The sequence below is a fragment of the Aulonocara stuartgranti genome (genome assembly GCF_965226115.1).
Source record: "Aulonocara stuartgranti genome assembly, chromosome: 23".
Lineage (NCBI taxonomy): Eukaryota > Metazoa > Chordata > Actinopteri > Cichliformes > Cichlidae > Aulonocara > Aulonocara stuartgranti.
In genome coordinates, this window is record NC_138958.1 from 20,688,438 (window position 1) to 20,703,484 (window position 15,047).

The 15,047-nt window shown below is 52.1% G+C and overlaps 1 protein-coding gene across 1 annotated transcript in view; it reads left to right on the forward strand.

The window, feature by feature from the left end:
• Positions 1-15,047, forward strand: part of LOC309701247 (NACHT, LRR and PYD domains-containing protein 3-like) — a 42,656-nt gene that overhangs the window by 22,653 nt on the left and 4,956 nt on the right. Inside the window, 2 exon segments of the mRNA XM_082525341.1 lie at positions 6,711-6,884; positions 7,032-7,205. Coding sequence (XP_082381467.1) covers positions 6,711-6,884; positions 7,032-7,205 — 348 coding nt within the window.

The window sequence follows — 15,047 nt, forward strand, 5'->3', positions numbered from 1 at the left end:
ACACCTATCTGGAACAACCCTGACATATTACAAAACAATAATATGATAAACTTTTCAGATTGGAGTGGTAAAGGAATCAAATATTTAGAACATATACTAGAAGGAACAGAATTTATTTCATTTGACGGACTAGTTACACAATATGGGATCAACAAGAAAAGATTTTTAGAATATCAACAAATTAAATCCATAGTAAAAAAGAAATTTAAACCGGGTCATGTTGAACTACAAACACCACCAAGTGTGGTTCAATTTCTTACTCTTAAAACCCCCAAATTACTATCCAAAATATACAGAATGCTTTCTAAAACAGATGAATCAATATCCCTTCCTATTGCAAAATGGGAAGCGGATTTATCAGTTAACTTAGACCTAAACTTCTGGTCTCAGATTTGCTTAAAAACCTTTCATCTAATTAGAAATCCCAGTCTTCAATTAATTCAATACAAAATATTACATAGAGTGCACTATACAGGTCATCGGATGTTCAAGATGGGCTTTACGTCTACCAACAACTGCTCACACTGCCAAACCAATTCACCGGACAATTATATCCACGCTCTTTGGTTCTGTCCACCAGTTCAGAAGTTTTGGCGCGAGATATGTGAAGACTTATCGAAGTGTCTGAAATGTAACATTCCAACTTCCCCCTTAGTGTGTTTGTTGGGCAGCTTAGATAATGTCACTTCAGAAAAGAATATCGCCCATATGGTTTTCACTGCCCTATGCATAGCCAAGAAAACAGTCCTCATGAACTGGAAAAATAAAAACAATCTTAATTCTAACCAATATAGAAATTATCTATTAGATTACATTAGTCTTGATACAGCCTCTGCCACCACATCAGATCAATTGCTCTGGGCTCCTTTGATCAGCTCCATCACCTAGTGGGGGTGGGGGGTCATAGTTTGGTCCCGCCTTCACTGTTGGGATTGGTGTGGGGGTAGGGACAGGCTTAGGGCGTCGGGGGGTTCCCCGGAGGCATCTACCTTGGGGGGCTCAACCCGGGGTAGCGGTCATGTCCGGTTAGGGGCTCTGTTGGCTCTCAGGTGACTGTTTCCTCGCGGCTGTGTGCAGCGGGGCTAGGGGAGGGTCTGTGCTGACGGACGTGGGTTACTGACCTGGTAGCCTGGCTGCCCCTGGGTGGGTCCGGGATGGGCGTGAGGTTCTGGGGGCGCTCCGTCTCTGGGCTGGGGCCCTGGCCGGGCCTCGGGAGCTTGGGTCCTGGTTGGTGTGTTGCCGGGGTTGTGGGCGGGTGGGTGCATGGGGGCCCAGCCCTGGAGCAGGGTGCCGCCGGTGCATCGAGCCACCTGGGGGGCTCTTCAACTGGGGGGAAGATTGTCACATCTCGCAGGAGCTTTCCTCTCCTCAGGGGCTCTCTCTGCAGGAGGGGGAGACACAGGAGAGGTGGAGGAAGATCTCAGCCTGGGTGTTTATTGTCTTATGTAGTCTGGAAGATGAGTGGATGGTGGGGTGGGTGCAGTTTTCTCTGTGGTAGGGTTGGGTGGACTGTCCCGGGCTCTGTGGGGCCGGGAGGCGCTGCTGCGCTGGGCCCCGGTCTGGATGGGCCTGGGCCCCCTTTCCCTGGCGGGTCGCGGAGTATGGGGGTGCCTACTGGGGTCAGCGGGGGAGCTGGCCCCAGGGAGGGGTCACTTGCCCCTCCCTTCCTTCCCTCCCCATCTCCAGCTGCCTCCCTCTTCCCGCTCCACCACAACCACCCACACATGCAGGACCTTGGAGTAGGGGTATGTCACCAGGGTGCAGAGGAGGCTACCCCCCCTGTCCCCTTCTGGCTGCCTCTGCCTCAATTTTATCCCACAACTTAGACATTCACATTACTCACACTCTCATTACACATACATATAGGATCTTGGGGGTGGGCACGATACACGGAATCCAAAGTACCTTCAGGGTGTACACCCCACCCCTGGCGTCGTTGCCCACCTCTCAATGTTAAATACACGTAGACATTGAGGGCTAGCAGGAGGGACTATGCGCTTACCTGCTGCTCTCTGGCAGGTAGCTCCATGCCCTCCTGGGTTTTAAATGCACCTTAGAACACACATGCATCAACACTACAATGAGCGGGTGGAGGGAGGTTTGGAGTCTTCTCTCACCCCCATTCTCTGCGACCTGCTGGAGCGGGGGGGGGGGGGGGGGGGGGAGGAGTTGGCCGTCCGACTGCGGTCTGGAGTGTGGGGCCTCCCTGCTGCTGCGGAGTCGGGGCGGTCTGCCTCCCCCCACCGCAGGGAAAAGGGTAACACCACCTGGGTCTGGGTGCAGTTCCCCCTCCAGGGGCAAGGGTACCTAGACCCGGTTGGTGGAGTATGCTTGGGGAGTGTGATCGTGTGTACAGCGTCTCTTTATGTCTGTCTCCACGTTGGTTGAGTGTGGAGTAAGTGCATATGAGAGCATGAGGGTAGGAATGGATGCTTGTATATGTGTGTGCCTGTATTTCTGTGTCTATATGTCAGGTTGGGTGTCAGGCGCCACCTCTCTGGGGACATCTTAGGCCCTCCAAGGTTTGGAGACCTATCTCCCCCTACCACCACTTCCCCTGCCAGTGGCGGACTCCCTCAGACATCGGTGCGTTGGTGGTTCTTTGTGTCCGGGGATGGGCGTCCAGGTACACACCGGCTCACTCCTTGGCGGCCGCCTGGAGCCTGGGGCTTGCTCGGGCCACTTCGGAGGCCAGGGGCTCGGTCACTCAGGCACGGCTGGCTGCCGGCGGAGCTCACGGGCGCGTCACTGCAACTCCCCCTGGCTTCTGCTCCGCGGCTGCTGAGTGAGCCCTCATCTGGGACTCTCCTCAGCTCTTTCTCGGACAGTGGCGCGGCTGCCCCTCTGTTGGTCTTCCTTGGTCTCTTGTGTTCTGGGGGCCTCTGGATGTCTGGAGTTTTGATCTCCTCCATACCTGCTTCATGCCCTGGAGGACGGGGCTGTGGCCCCCCCACACCCTCTAGCAGATCATTACATGAAGGAACCTTTTAAAAAAAAACAAACAAGCGCGTCCATGCTCACAGGTGTACACACGGGTGATCACACCCACAAACTACACCCTTTTTGGCTCCTACCTCAAAGCACACTGTGTTCTGTTGATCTTATGTGCTGCACAATAATGTTTAATATTTAGTATTTACTGTCATATTCCCATATATCATTGTGATGTTGTTTATTCTATTACTCTTGTTATCTTCTGCTTGTTTTCTTTTTTCTTTCTCAGCAGGTGATCCAGGTGATTGATATATGCATTTATTTATTTTTTTCTGCTCATTCTGTTGGTTTTTGTCTTTTGCCCTTCTCCCCCGTCCCTCTTCTCAGCTGTTTCTCTTTCCCTCTTTCTTTCTCCCCTTCTTTCCCCCAGTCAAGTCTGTCCCGTATTCAGTAAGTGAAAATAAAATAAACAATAAAAGGTGAATCAAATGGACCATTACGGCAAGGCTGGGATGGTCAATTTGGTAAAGTAAATCCGTTGGGCATCTTTCTTTGCCTTTAGACAACAATTCTGATGGCAAAAGAGCCAAACGGGACAGGCGCCAAAAAAAAAAAAAAAAAAAGGAACAGCTTTAGACATCATTCTTTTTGTTTTAGTCACCTAAATATTCATCCATCCATTCTATTCTGCTTATCCTTTTCAGGGTCTCAGGGGGGCTTGAGACTAATCAGCAGTCATAGGGCGAGAGGCAAGGTACACCCTGGACACATCACCAATCTGTCGCAGGGTTAACACATTGAGACATTGACACCTCTTTGGACTGTGGGAGGAACCAGAGTACCCATAGAGAACCCACACAAACACGAGGAAAACATGCAAACTCCACACAGAAAAGCCACAGCCAGTTGGTGGATTTGAACACTGGATGTCCTTGCTGTGGCTCTGGTCCTAACCACCACACCACCATGCTGATTCAGTTGACTAAAACATAAAGTGTGAAAATTTGTTTTACCAGTGAGATGTGTCCTGCCTGCATTTCTCTTAACATTTTAATGTGTTTTAATGATAATCAGGGAGCTTGCTAGCTAAAGGAAAAGTGCGTCTGTAAAGAGGAATGTGCTTCAGTACATGAAGCTGTAGTGAAGCAAGGAAGGACTCTTAAATTTGGGAATGGTCGGATTATAAAAACCTAGACCATGGCACTGAGGGACAACTTCTTTTCCAGAGCTGTGAACTCTGTCACCCTCCTGCATGCACAGACACATCGCATGCATTAAAACACCAAAGACATGACATGTAACTGCATAATGACAATACAAGTTGAATCATGAAAGGTGAGATCCTATTGAATTGCTTTCACCTGGAAACAATGAAGTTTAATTCGACCAGAATAGGAATGGAAATCAAAATAAAATGATAAAGTACAGCATGTACTTGGCTGCAAATTAGTGATACACCAGCAGACTAATGATAGCTAGCTAGCTAGCTAAATAAATAGACAGACTCTAAATGGCTCTAAAAGCTGACATTAGCTAATGTCTAATGATCTACCCTATACTATATTAGCTAAACTGACAAACTTGCTGCTGAAGCTTCAAGGCCTCTGTGTAAGAGCACGGAAGCATCAGGACATTCAAACCTGTTTTATTGTACTCCTAAATTAAAACTAGGTTTAATTCAAAAACATGGTGTCACACTGCAGTATAAACAGATCCTTTTGGAGTGTACATTCAATAACAGGGCAGTGAGACTGATTTCTGCAAAACCTTTAACAAACATTTCTAGAATTAAATCCCATACTGGCCAGTCTCTGATTTCCCTGATTGTGAAGCTGCTCTCAAACGCATCTTTGGGTGTTTACAAAACTTTCCGTTTTCTTTTTTTTTCTTTGAAGGTTGTGGCGCAGATGATCGTTTCCGTTTAAAGCTGCGTGTGAAGGTAATGTTTTCATCGCTAACATGACCTGTGTGCAGCTTACAAACAACAGACGTTAACGGACTCACAGCTAGAAATGGGAGCTCGGGCAGGGGCGGATCTAGAGAAATTTTCTTAGGGTGGCATGAGGGTGGCAAAATCAAAGCCTTTTTTCCCCAAACACATATGCAGGTGGTTACATATGGTTAAATGATTCAAATGCAGTAAGTATACACATTTTTCATATAAATATAGTCTATAACTTAATTATTGTCTGTAGCCCACATGATTACACACTTTAATTACATAAAACATGTGAGTTTTGATTTTATGTACTGTATAGCCTGTATAATAAATAAATATGTAGCCCAATGACTATAAAATCCAGAAAGCTACACAACATGGGGCGGTTCATTTACAAACACAAGTCTAACTTAAGTTTCACACTGTTAGAAAACAATCACATTCTTACCAGCTTAAATTACACAAAATGTCAGAAATCTGCTCTGTCATGAACAAAAATTTAAACCTAATTTTTCATGATTTGTTGGATTAACTCACTGAGGTCTGAAATACAACCCACCATTTTTGAATCCTTTTGAGTTTACGTTTGTATTTCACCCTCAGAATGTTTCATTTTGTTTTTTCCCCCTTGCCTTGTTTGGTATCATTCTTTTCAGCTCAACTGAATGTAGTTTTTTTTTCACTGGCATACTGCATTATTACTACTATTACTATTAATAGTACTATTACTGATCTGAAATCACAAAAAGAACTTAAAATCCTAGTAGTATTTTTTACTGTAAAAAAAACCACAGACATGTTGAGTAAATTTTTATAACTTGAAATGCAAATATAAATTGTACATTTTGTAAACATATACAACTATTTATCTAAAAATGCAGCCAATACACCTGCCGTTTTTTTCTACAACCATTTAAAAATATTACTAAAACTAAAATGAGAGAACAATCAGGTGTCGCAATAAGATGCCCCACAAATGATGTGTGTCAGTAAAAAAAAGGTTTGTCCACCAAAAGACAGAACAGCACAGGGATAAACCTGCAGACCTGACAACAGGAGGTGTATCACTCTGCTGGTTTTCTATGCAGTGACAGTGTTTACAAATGTGCCTTTGTGACATTCATTAGTGCCCTCACTGACACACAAAACAAAACGACTACACAACAGAACAACTACACAAGACAACAAAACACACTAAGTAAACACTCCACACTAAACGTCACAAATCTCTGTCAATAGAAAATTGTACTTAGTAGTCAGTATAATCTTTTAATAATATAAGTTTACATATGGTAGTGATAGGATGTGCGATCCTTAATAGTGTGCAAAGGCTTTGTGACACACACCTACACCCACACACACATATAAACATCCACATTCCAATGTAAGGAACAAACACCCACTGATGTATAAATAAAGACCAGGGCAGTCTCAGAGCTGCGAGTCCCTGAGCCCTCACTCTCGTGCGAGAGCTCAGAGCTGCCCTTCCTAAGCAACAAGTAAAACTGTGTGTTTCTCCTCTCTGATTCTCAGCTGAAGAAGTGTTTTAGAATACATCTCTTAACAATCTCCCACATCTAAAAGCTCTCTCTCTCTCTCTCTCTCTCTCTCTCTCTCTCTCTCTCTCTCTCTCTCTCTCACTTGCTCTGTCTCGCTGCCGTTACCGTCACTCCCACAACTCTTCCCTCTTCCCAAACAACCAAATCCCACATGTTGACTTTTTTTAATTGGTCGACATTTTTCCACCGACAGGAAAGAGGTGGCTTTTTCCCTTTCTTTACTGTTTTCGTGCTGTCCTTAGAAAACGCTTAAAACACACACACACATTTTTTTTCAGACTGAATCTCTGTAACCTCTCAGAGAGCAGCTGTGAAGTCTTGTCCTCAGTTCTCACCTCACAATCCTGCAATCTGAGAGAACTGGACCTGAGCAGCAATGACCTGCGGGATTCAGGATTGAAGCTTCTATCAACAGGACTAGAAAGTCCATATTGTAACCTGCAAAGTCTCAGGTGAGGTCAAATGATATACTTCATTGTTACTGCCTCCTGTTAGAGAAAGCTTAGTTAATCGTTGCTGCATTCTTAGTTAGAATCAATGCTTAAAAAATGAAATAAGTTTTTCTAAATCTAGTAGCTCCTCGTGGTTTTATTTTTCAGATTGACTTCCTGTTACTTAACAGAGAGAAGCTATGAAGCTCTGTCCTCAGTTTTCCTCTCCCAGTCTTTTCATCTGAGAGAGGTGGACCTCAGTAACAATGACCTGCAAGATTCCAGTGGAATCCTACTGTCTGCTGGATTGAAAAATCCACACTGTACACTGAAAAGTCTCAGGTCAGGATTTAGACATTACCACTGATTATGTAACCCTCTTGAGTCGATGGACACGCCAGTGCATCGAAATCAAATGACCAATTTAAGATGACATAGCAGTTAAGTTTCCCATTGAAAGTGCAGACTTCAAACCACATACCATTTATAATTACTAAATTTAACTCAATAGATCAAGTGCATTATGTCTGTAAAACAAAAAAGAAAAAGAAGTATTCAGAGTTTTCAATATTTTATGTTGAGAAACTTTTTCTGAAATTGTTCCACAATTTTTTCTCCTCCTTGAATCGCTACCTTATCGTGGTGGAGGGGTTTGTGTGTCCCAGGGATCCCGGGGGCTATGTTGTCTGGGGGCTTTTGCCCCCTGGTAGGGTCTCCCATGGCAAATTGGTCCTGGGTGAGGGACCAGACAAAAAGTGATTCAGAAGACCCTTATGAAAAGGACATCGAGGGAACAGTTTACCCTGCCCGGGATAGGGTTACCGGGGCCCCGCCCTGGAGCCAGGCCCGGGGAGGGTGCTCGAGGGCGAGCGCCTGGTGGCCGGGCCTTAGTCCATGGGGCCCGGCCGGGCACAGCCCGAAGAGGAGACATGGGCCCATCCTCCCGCAGGCCCACCACCCGCAGGAGGCGCCATAGGGGTCGGGTGCATTGTGTGTCGGGTGGCGGCCAGGAGCGGAGGCCCTGGCGGACTGACCCCCGGCTGCCAAGACTGGCAATAGGGACATGGAATGTCACCTCTCTGGTGGGGAAGGAGCCTGAGTTAATGTGTGAGGTTGAGAGGTACCGGCTAGATATAGTTGGGCTCACCTCTACGCATGGCTTGGGCTCTGGAACCAGTCTCCTGGAGAGGGGCTGGACTCTGTCTCAGTCTGGAGTTGCCCCTGGTGAGAGGCGGCGGGCTGGGGTGGGTATTCTAATATCCCCTCGCCTTGCTGCCGGTACGTTGGGGTTTTTCCCGGTGGACGAGAGGGTTTGTTCCCTGCGCCTTAGGGTCGGGGAACGGGTCCTGACTGTCATCTGCGCTTATGCGCCGAGTGGCAGTTCAGAGTACCCAGCCTTCTTAGAGTCCCTGGGGGGGGGGTGCTGGAAGGTGCTCCACCTGGAGACTCTGTTGTCCTGCTGGGAGACTTCAATGCTCACGTGGGTAACGACAGCGAGACCTGGAGGGGCGTGATTGGGAGGAACGGCCTCCCTGATCTGAACCCGAGCGGTGCTTTGTTATTGGACTTCTGTGCTAATCACAGTTTGTCCATAACGAACACCCTGTTCGAACATAAGAGTGTCCATAAGTGCACGTGGCACCAGGACGCTCTAGGCCGTAGGTCGATGATCGATTTTGTAATCGTATCACCAGACCTGCGACCATATGTTCTGGACACTCGGGTAAAGAGAGGGGCTGAGCTGTCAACTGATCGCCACCTGGTGGTGAGTTGGATCAGGTGGCGGGGGAGGACACTGGACAGACCTGGTACACCTAAACGCGTAGTGAGGGTGTGCTGGGAACGTCTAGCAGAGGCCCCAGTCCGTGAGATCTTCAACGCACACCTACGGCAGAGCTTCAACAGCATTCCGAGGGAGACTGGGGACATTGAGTCCGAATGGACCATGTTCAGCGTCTCCATTGCCGAAGCTGCTGCATTGAGCTGCGGCCGCAGGGTGGTTGGTGCCTGCCGTGGTGGTAACCCCCGAACCAAATGGTGGACACCAGAGGTGAAGGGAGCCACCAGGCTGAAGAAGGAGTCCTATCTGGCTTGGTTAGCCTGTGGGACTCCGGAGGCAGCTGACAGGTATCGACAGGCCAAGCGGAATGCGGCTCGGGCAGTGGCCGAAGCAAAAACTCGGGTGTGGGAGGAGTTCGGAGAGGCCATGGAAAAAGACTTTCGGACTGCCTCGAAGAGATTCTGGCAAACCGTCAGGCGTCTCAGGAGGGGAAAGCGGTGCTCTACCTGTCAAGGCGCGGCTGTGTGGCAGGCAGGAGGAGGACCCAAACGCAAAACTCACAGACACGGAGATGAACTCAAAATCACAGCTTTAATGCTGGAGTGGCAGAACATAGGAAATACAAAACTAAACTGGGAAAAGTAAACTAACATACGCAGAGACACAGGGAGATCCACACAACATGAGGGACGACGTCACGCTGAACAGAGGGAGACGCAGACAGAAATACACAGAGGGTTAACGAGGGGAGTGGGAACACACGGGGAACACAGGTGACACTGATAATCATAACGAGACAGGGCGGGGTGAACTGAACACTGACGGGAGAGGTGAAACAGGAAGTACAGGAGGAGAGAGAGCACGAGTAGAACACCAACGTAACAGGCAGGGGAGACATGGAATAAACACGAAAGGGGACGAGGGCTCATAAATACATAGAGGGCACACAGGGGGAAGAGAGAGCACGGGGAGAACTTAAACATAATGGGCAGGGGAAGCATGGAATAAAATACAAACATACAAGGAAACTAAGAACACTGGGCCAACATGGCCCAGGACCATGACAGTACCCCCCCCTCAAGGGCTGGCTCCAGACAGCCCAAACACAGAAAAACAAAACCAAACAGAAAACAACCCAGGGCGGGCGGCGGGGGCCCAGGACGGAGGGCTCGGAACAGAAAACAAAGAGCACAGAAAACACCGGAGCCCAAGAAAACAACCCAAAACACAGAGCAGTTCAGGGGGCCGACCGTGCGGAAGGCAACGGCGGAGACGCGGAAACAGTTCAGGAGGCCGACCGTGCGCAAGGCAACGGCGGCGACGCGGAAACAGTTCAGGAGGCCGGCCGTGCGCAAGGCAACGGCGGCGACGCGGAAACAGTTCAGGAGGCCGGCCGTGCGCAAGGCAACGGCGGCGGCGAAGGAGACGACGGAGCAGTTCAGGAGGCCGACCGCGCGGAAGGCAGCGGCGGCGGCGAAGGAGACGACGGAGCAGTTCAGGAGGCCGACCGCGCGGAAGGCAGCGGCGGCCCTCCAGTCCCAGGCGTGCCGGCCATGGCCCGGTGGGCGCAGGGCCAGACGAGGCAGCTGATGAGGATGCTGGACCAGACGAGGCAGCTGATGAGGATGCTGGACCAGACGAGGCAGCTGATGAGGATGCTGGACCAGACGAGGCAGCTGATGAGGATGCTGGACCAGACGAGGCAGCTGATGAGGATGCTGGACCAGACGAAGGCTCTGAAGAGGAGGCTGCGGCAGACGAAGGCTCTGAAGAGGAGGCTGCGGCAGACGAAGGCTCTGAAGAGGAGGCTGCGGCAGACGAAGGCTCTGAAGAGGAGGCTGCGGCAGACGAAGGCTCTGAAGAGGAGGCTGCGGCAGACGAAGGCTCTGAAGAGGAGGCTGCGGCAGACGAAGGCTCTGAAGAGGAGGCTGCGGCAGACGAAGGCTCTGAAGAGGAGGCTGCGGCAGACGAAGGCTCTGAAGAGGCTGCAGCAGACGAAGACTCGGAGGCCGGGCCAGGCGAGGTTGCAGAGGCTGAGGCCGGGCCAGGCGAGGTTGCAGAGGCTGAGGCCGGGCCAGGCGAGGTTGCAGAGGCTGAGGCCGGGCCAGGCGAGGTTGCAGAGGCTGAGGCCGGGCCAGGCGAGGTTGCAGAGGCTGAGGCCGGGCCAGGCGTAGCAGAAGCACAGGCGGATGTAGCCGGGCCAGGTGATGACGAGGCGGTCGCAGATGGCGGCTGGACAGGCTCCTCGGGCCCTCCAGCTGATGCGGCGTGAGGCTGAACGGGCCCCTCGGACCCTCCAGCGGAGACAGGAGGCTGAACGGGCCCCTCGGACCCTCCAGCGAAGACAGGAGGCTGAACGGGCCCCTCGGACCCTCCAGCGGAGACAGGAGGCTGAACGGGCCCCTCGGACCCTCCAGCGGAGACAGGAGGCTGAACGGGCCCATCGGACCCTCCAGCGGAGACAGGAGGCTGAACGGGCCCCTCGGACCCTCCAGCGGAGACAGGAGGCTGAACGGGCCCCTCGGACCCTCCAGCGGAGACAGGAGGCTGAACGGGCCCCTCGGACCCTCCAGCGGAGACAGGAGGCTGAACGGGCCTCTCGGACCCTCCAGCGGAGACAGGAGGCTGAACGGGCCTCTCGGACCCTCCAGCGGAGACAGGAGGCTGAACGGGCCTCTCGGACCCTCCAGCGGAGACAGGGAGGTGCTGGCCGGGCTCACTGGAACCCCCAGCGGACGAGGTAGATGGCGGCGTGGGAGCCGCGGAGTCCTGGATGAGCTCATCCGAGCTTCCAGCAGGAGCTGAAGTAGAGCCAGAGAGGATTGGGACCCCGGGCTCAATGTTAAGCTGGCTAGAAAACCGCACTGCTACGGGGAACTGGGCCAAAGGTTCAGGTGCGAGCTGAGCTGCTGGACACACGGGGACCTGAGCTGCTGGACACACGGGGACCTGAGCTGCTGGACACACGGGGACCTGAGCTGCTAACGGTGGAGAAGTAAATGACTGCACAGGGGACTGAACTGATGTCTGTAGTAACGGTGGTGGTGAGGGTGGAGTAGGTGGTGGAGTTAATGACTTCACAGGGGAATGAACTAGAGGTAGTGACGGTTGTGGTGCTGGTGGTTGAGTGGGTGACTGTGCTAAAGGAGGCTGCACTGGGGACACCGGAGACTGCACTGGGGACACCGGAGACTGCACTGGGGACACTGGAGACTGCACTGGGGACACTGGAGACTGCACTGATGGTTGTAGTGGAGGTGTAACGGGTGAAGGAGTGGCTGAAGTGGCTGTGGGTCGGACGGCTAGTGGCTCAGCTACAGGGTATGGCAACGGCAGGGCTATGGGTTGAATGACTGGCTGAGTAGCAGCCTGAGTGGCTGGGTGTAGTGACGGTTGTGGTGGAAGAGAAACAGGTGGCAGTGTGGATGATGGAGCTAAGGGCGACTGAGTGGCAGACCGAACTGATGACTGAAGCGATGGTAGAGGTGAAAATGGAGCTTGTGGTGGAGTTAATGGCTGAGCTAACGGGGACACAGGAGACTGAACTGAGGGTGGCTGCGAGGGAGCTAACGGAGCTGTGAAGGACTGCGAGGGAGCTAACGGAGCTGTGAAGGACTGCGAGGGAGCTAACGGAGCTGTGAAGGGCTGCGAGGGAGCTAACGGAGCTGTGAAGGGCTGCGAGGGAGCTAACGGAGCTGTGAAGGGCTGCGAGGGAGCTAACGGAGCTGTGAAGGGCTGCGAGGGAGCTAACGGAGCTGTGAAGGGCTGCGAGAGAGCTAACGGAGCTGTGAAGGGCTGCGAGGGAGCTAACGGAGCTGTGAAGGGCTGCGAGGGAGCTAACGGAGCTGGGACGGGCTGCGAGGGAGCTGGCTGAGCTGGGACGGGCTGCGAGGGAGCTAACTGAGCTGGGACGGGCTGCGAGGGAGCCGACTGAGCTTCTGGTAGCACAACAGGTGAATTAGAAGGCTGAATGTCCGGCTGTGGGGTGGCGCGTCGGCGGCGTGAATGCCGTTTCTTTTTCCCCGCAGATGGCTCCAAAGGGCCGGGAAAAACCACATCCGGCCGGTGAAACTGACGCGGCTGCTCCAGGGTGGCTGTTGTCTGTTGCTGCTGGGCCAAGTCTGATATTTCCCGAGTTCGCGCCGCCTCCCGGGCGTTATTCAAATTGGCCAATAGGTCCAAACATCCACTGACCTGGCGGAGATGAGAATTTCCTTTGAGGATTGCTTCGATAGCATTTATCCCCACAATCTTGGCCCTTGTATTGGAAGTGTGAGTTATCCACTCGACTAGGCGTTGGACACGTATCAGATCGCTCTCCCCGGGTAAGTCTGCTGGGTCCATATCTGGTGACGTCGTACTGTCAAGGCGCGGCTGTGTGGCAGGCAGGAGGAGGACCCAAACGCAAAACTCACAGACACGGAGATGAACTCAAAATCACAGCTTTAATGCTGGAGTGGCAGAACATAGGAAATACAAAACTAAACTGGGAAAAGTAAACTAACATACGCAGAGACACAGGGAGATCCACACAACATGAGGGACGACGTCACGCTGAACAGAGGGAGACGCAGACAGAAATACACAGAGGGTTAACGAGGGGAGTGGGAACACACGGGGAACACAGGTGACACTGATAATCATAACGAGACAGGGCGGGGTGAACTGAACACTGACGGGAGAGGTGAAACAGGAAGTACAGGAGGAGAGAGAGCACGAGTAGAACACCAACGTAACAGGCAGGGGAGACATGGAATAAACACGAAAGGGGACGAGGGCTCATAAATACATAGAGGGCACACAGGGGGAAGAGAGAGCACGGGGAGAACTTAAACATAATGGGCAGGGGAAGCATGGAATAAAATACAAACATACAAGGAAACTAAGAACACTGGGCCAACATGGCCCAGGACCATGACACTACCTGCACTGTGTATAGTGCTGGTGGAGCGCTGTTGACGTCGACTGAGAAAATTGTCAGGCGGTGGAAGGAATACTTTGAGGACCTCCTTAATCCCACTGACACGTCTTCCGAGGAGGAAGCAGAGTCTGGGGATGAGGGGAATGACCCGCCAATATCCGGGGGCGAGGTCACTGAGGCAGTTAAACAACTCCTTGGTGGCAGAGCCCCTGGTGTTGACGAGGTCCGCCCCGAGTTCCTGAAGGCTCTGGACGTTGTAGGGCTGTCCTGGTTGACACGCCTTTGCAATGTTGCGTGGAGATCAGGGGCAGTACCTGTGGACTGGCAGACCGGGGTGGTGGTCCCCATCTTTAAGAAGGGGGACCGGAGGGTGTGTTCCAACTACAGGGGGATCACACTCCTCAGCCTCCCTGGGAAAGTCTATGCCAGGGTGCTGGAAAGGAGAGTTCGTCCGCTAGTCGAACCTCGGATACAGGAGGAACAATGCGGTTTTCGTCCTGGTCGCGGAACACTGGACCAGCTCTTTATCCTCTCGAGGGTACTTGAGGGCGCATGGGAGTTTGCCCAACCAGTCTACATGTGTTTTGTGGACTTGGAGAAGGCATTCGACCGTGTCCCTCGGGGTGTCCTGTGGGAGGTGCTGCGGGAGTATGGGGTGTCTGGCCCATTGCTACGGGCCATTCGATCCCTATACAACCGTTGCAGGAGCTTGGTTCGCATTGCCGGCAATAAGTCGGACTCGTTCCCGGTGGGTGATGGGCTCCGCCAGGGCTGCCCTTTGTCTCCGGTTCTGTTCATAATTTTTATGGACAGGATTTCTAGGCGCAGCCAAGTGGCGGAGGGCTTTCGCTTTGGTGGCCTCAGAATCTCATCTCTGGTTTTTGCGGATGATGTGGTTCTGTTGGCTTCATCAGGTGAGGGCCTCCAGCTCGCACTGGAACGGTTCGCAGCCGAGTGTGAAGCAGCGGGAATGAGGATCAGCACCTCCAAATCTGAGGCCATGGTTCTCAGCCGGAAAAGGGTGGAGTGCCCTCTCCGGGTCGGGGATGAGTTCCTGCCCCAAGTGGAGGAGTTCAAGTATCTCGGGGTCTTGTTCGCGAGTGATGGGAGAAGGGAGCCGGAGATTGACAGACGGATTGGGGCTGCAGCTGCTGTAATGCGGACGCTGCACCGGTCCGTCGTGGTGAAGAGGGAGCTGAGTGTAAAAGCGAAGCTCTCAATTTACCGGTCGATCTACGTCCCCACCCTCACCTATGGCCACGAGCTGTGGGTAGTGACCGAAAGAACGAGATCGCGGATACAAGCGGCGGAAATGAGCTTCCTCCGAAGGGTGGCTGGTCTCTCCCTTAGAGATAGGGTGAGAAGTTCGGCCATCCGGGAGGGGCTCAGAGTAGAGCCGCTGCTGCTCCACATCGAAAGGAGTCAGCTGAGGTGGTTCGGGCATCTGACAAGGATGCCCCCTGGGCGCCTCCTGGGCGAGGTG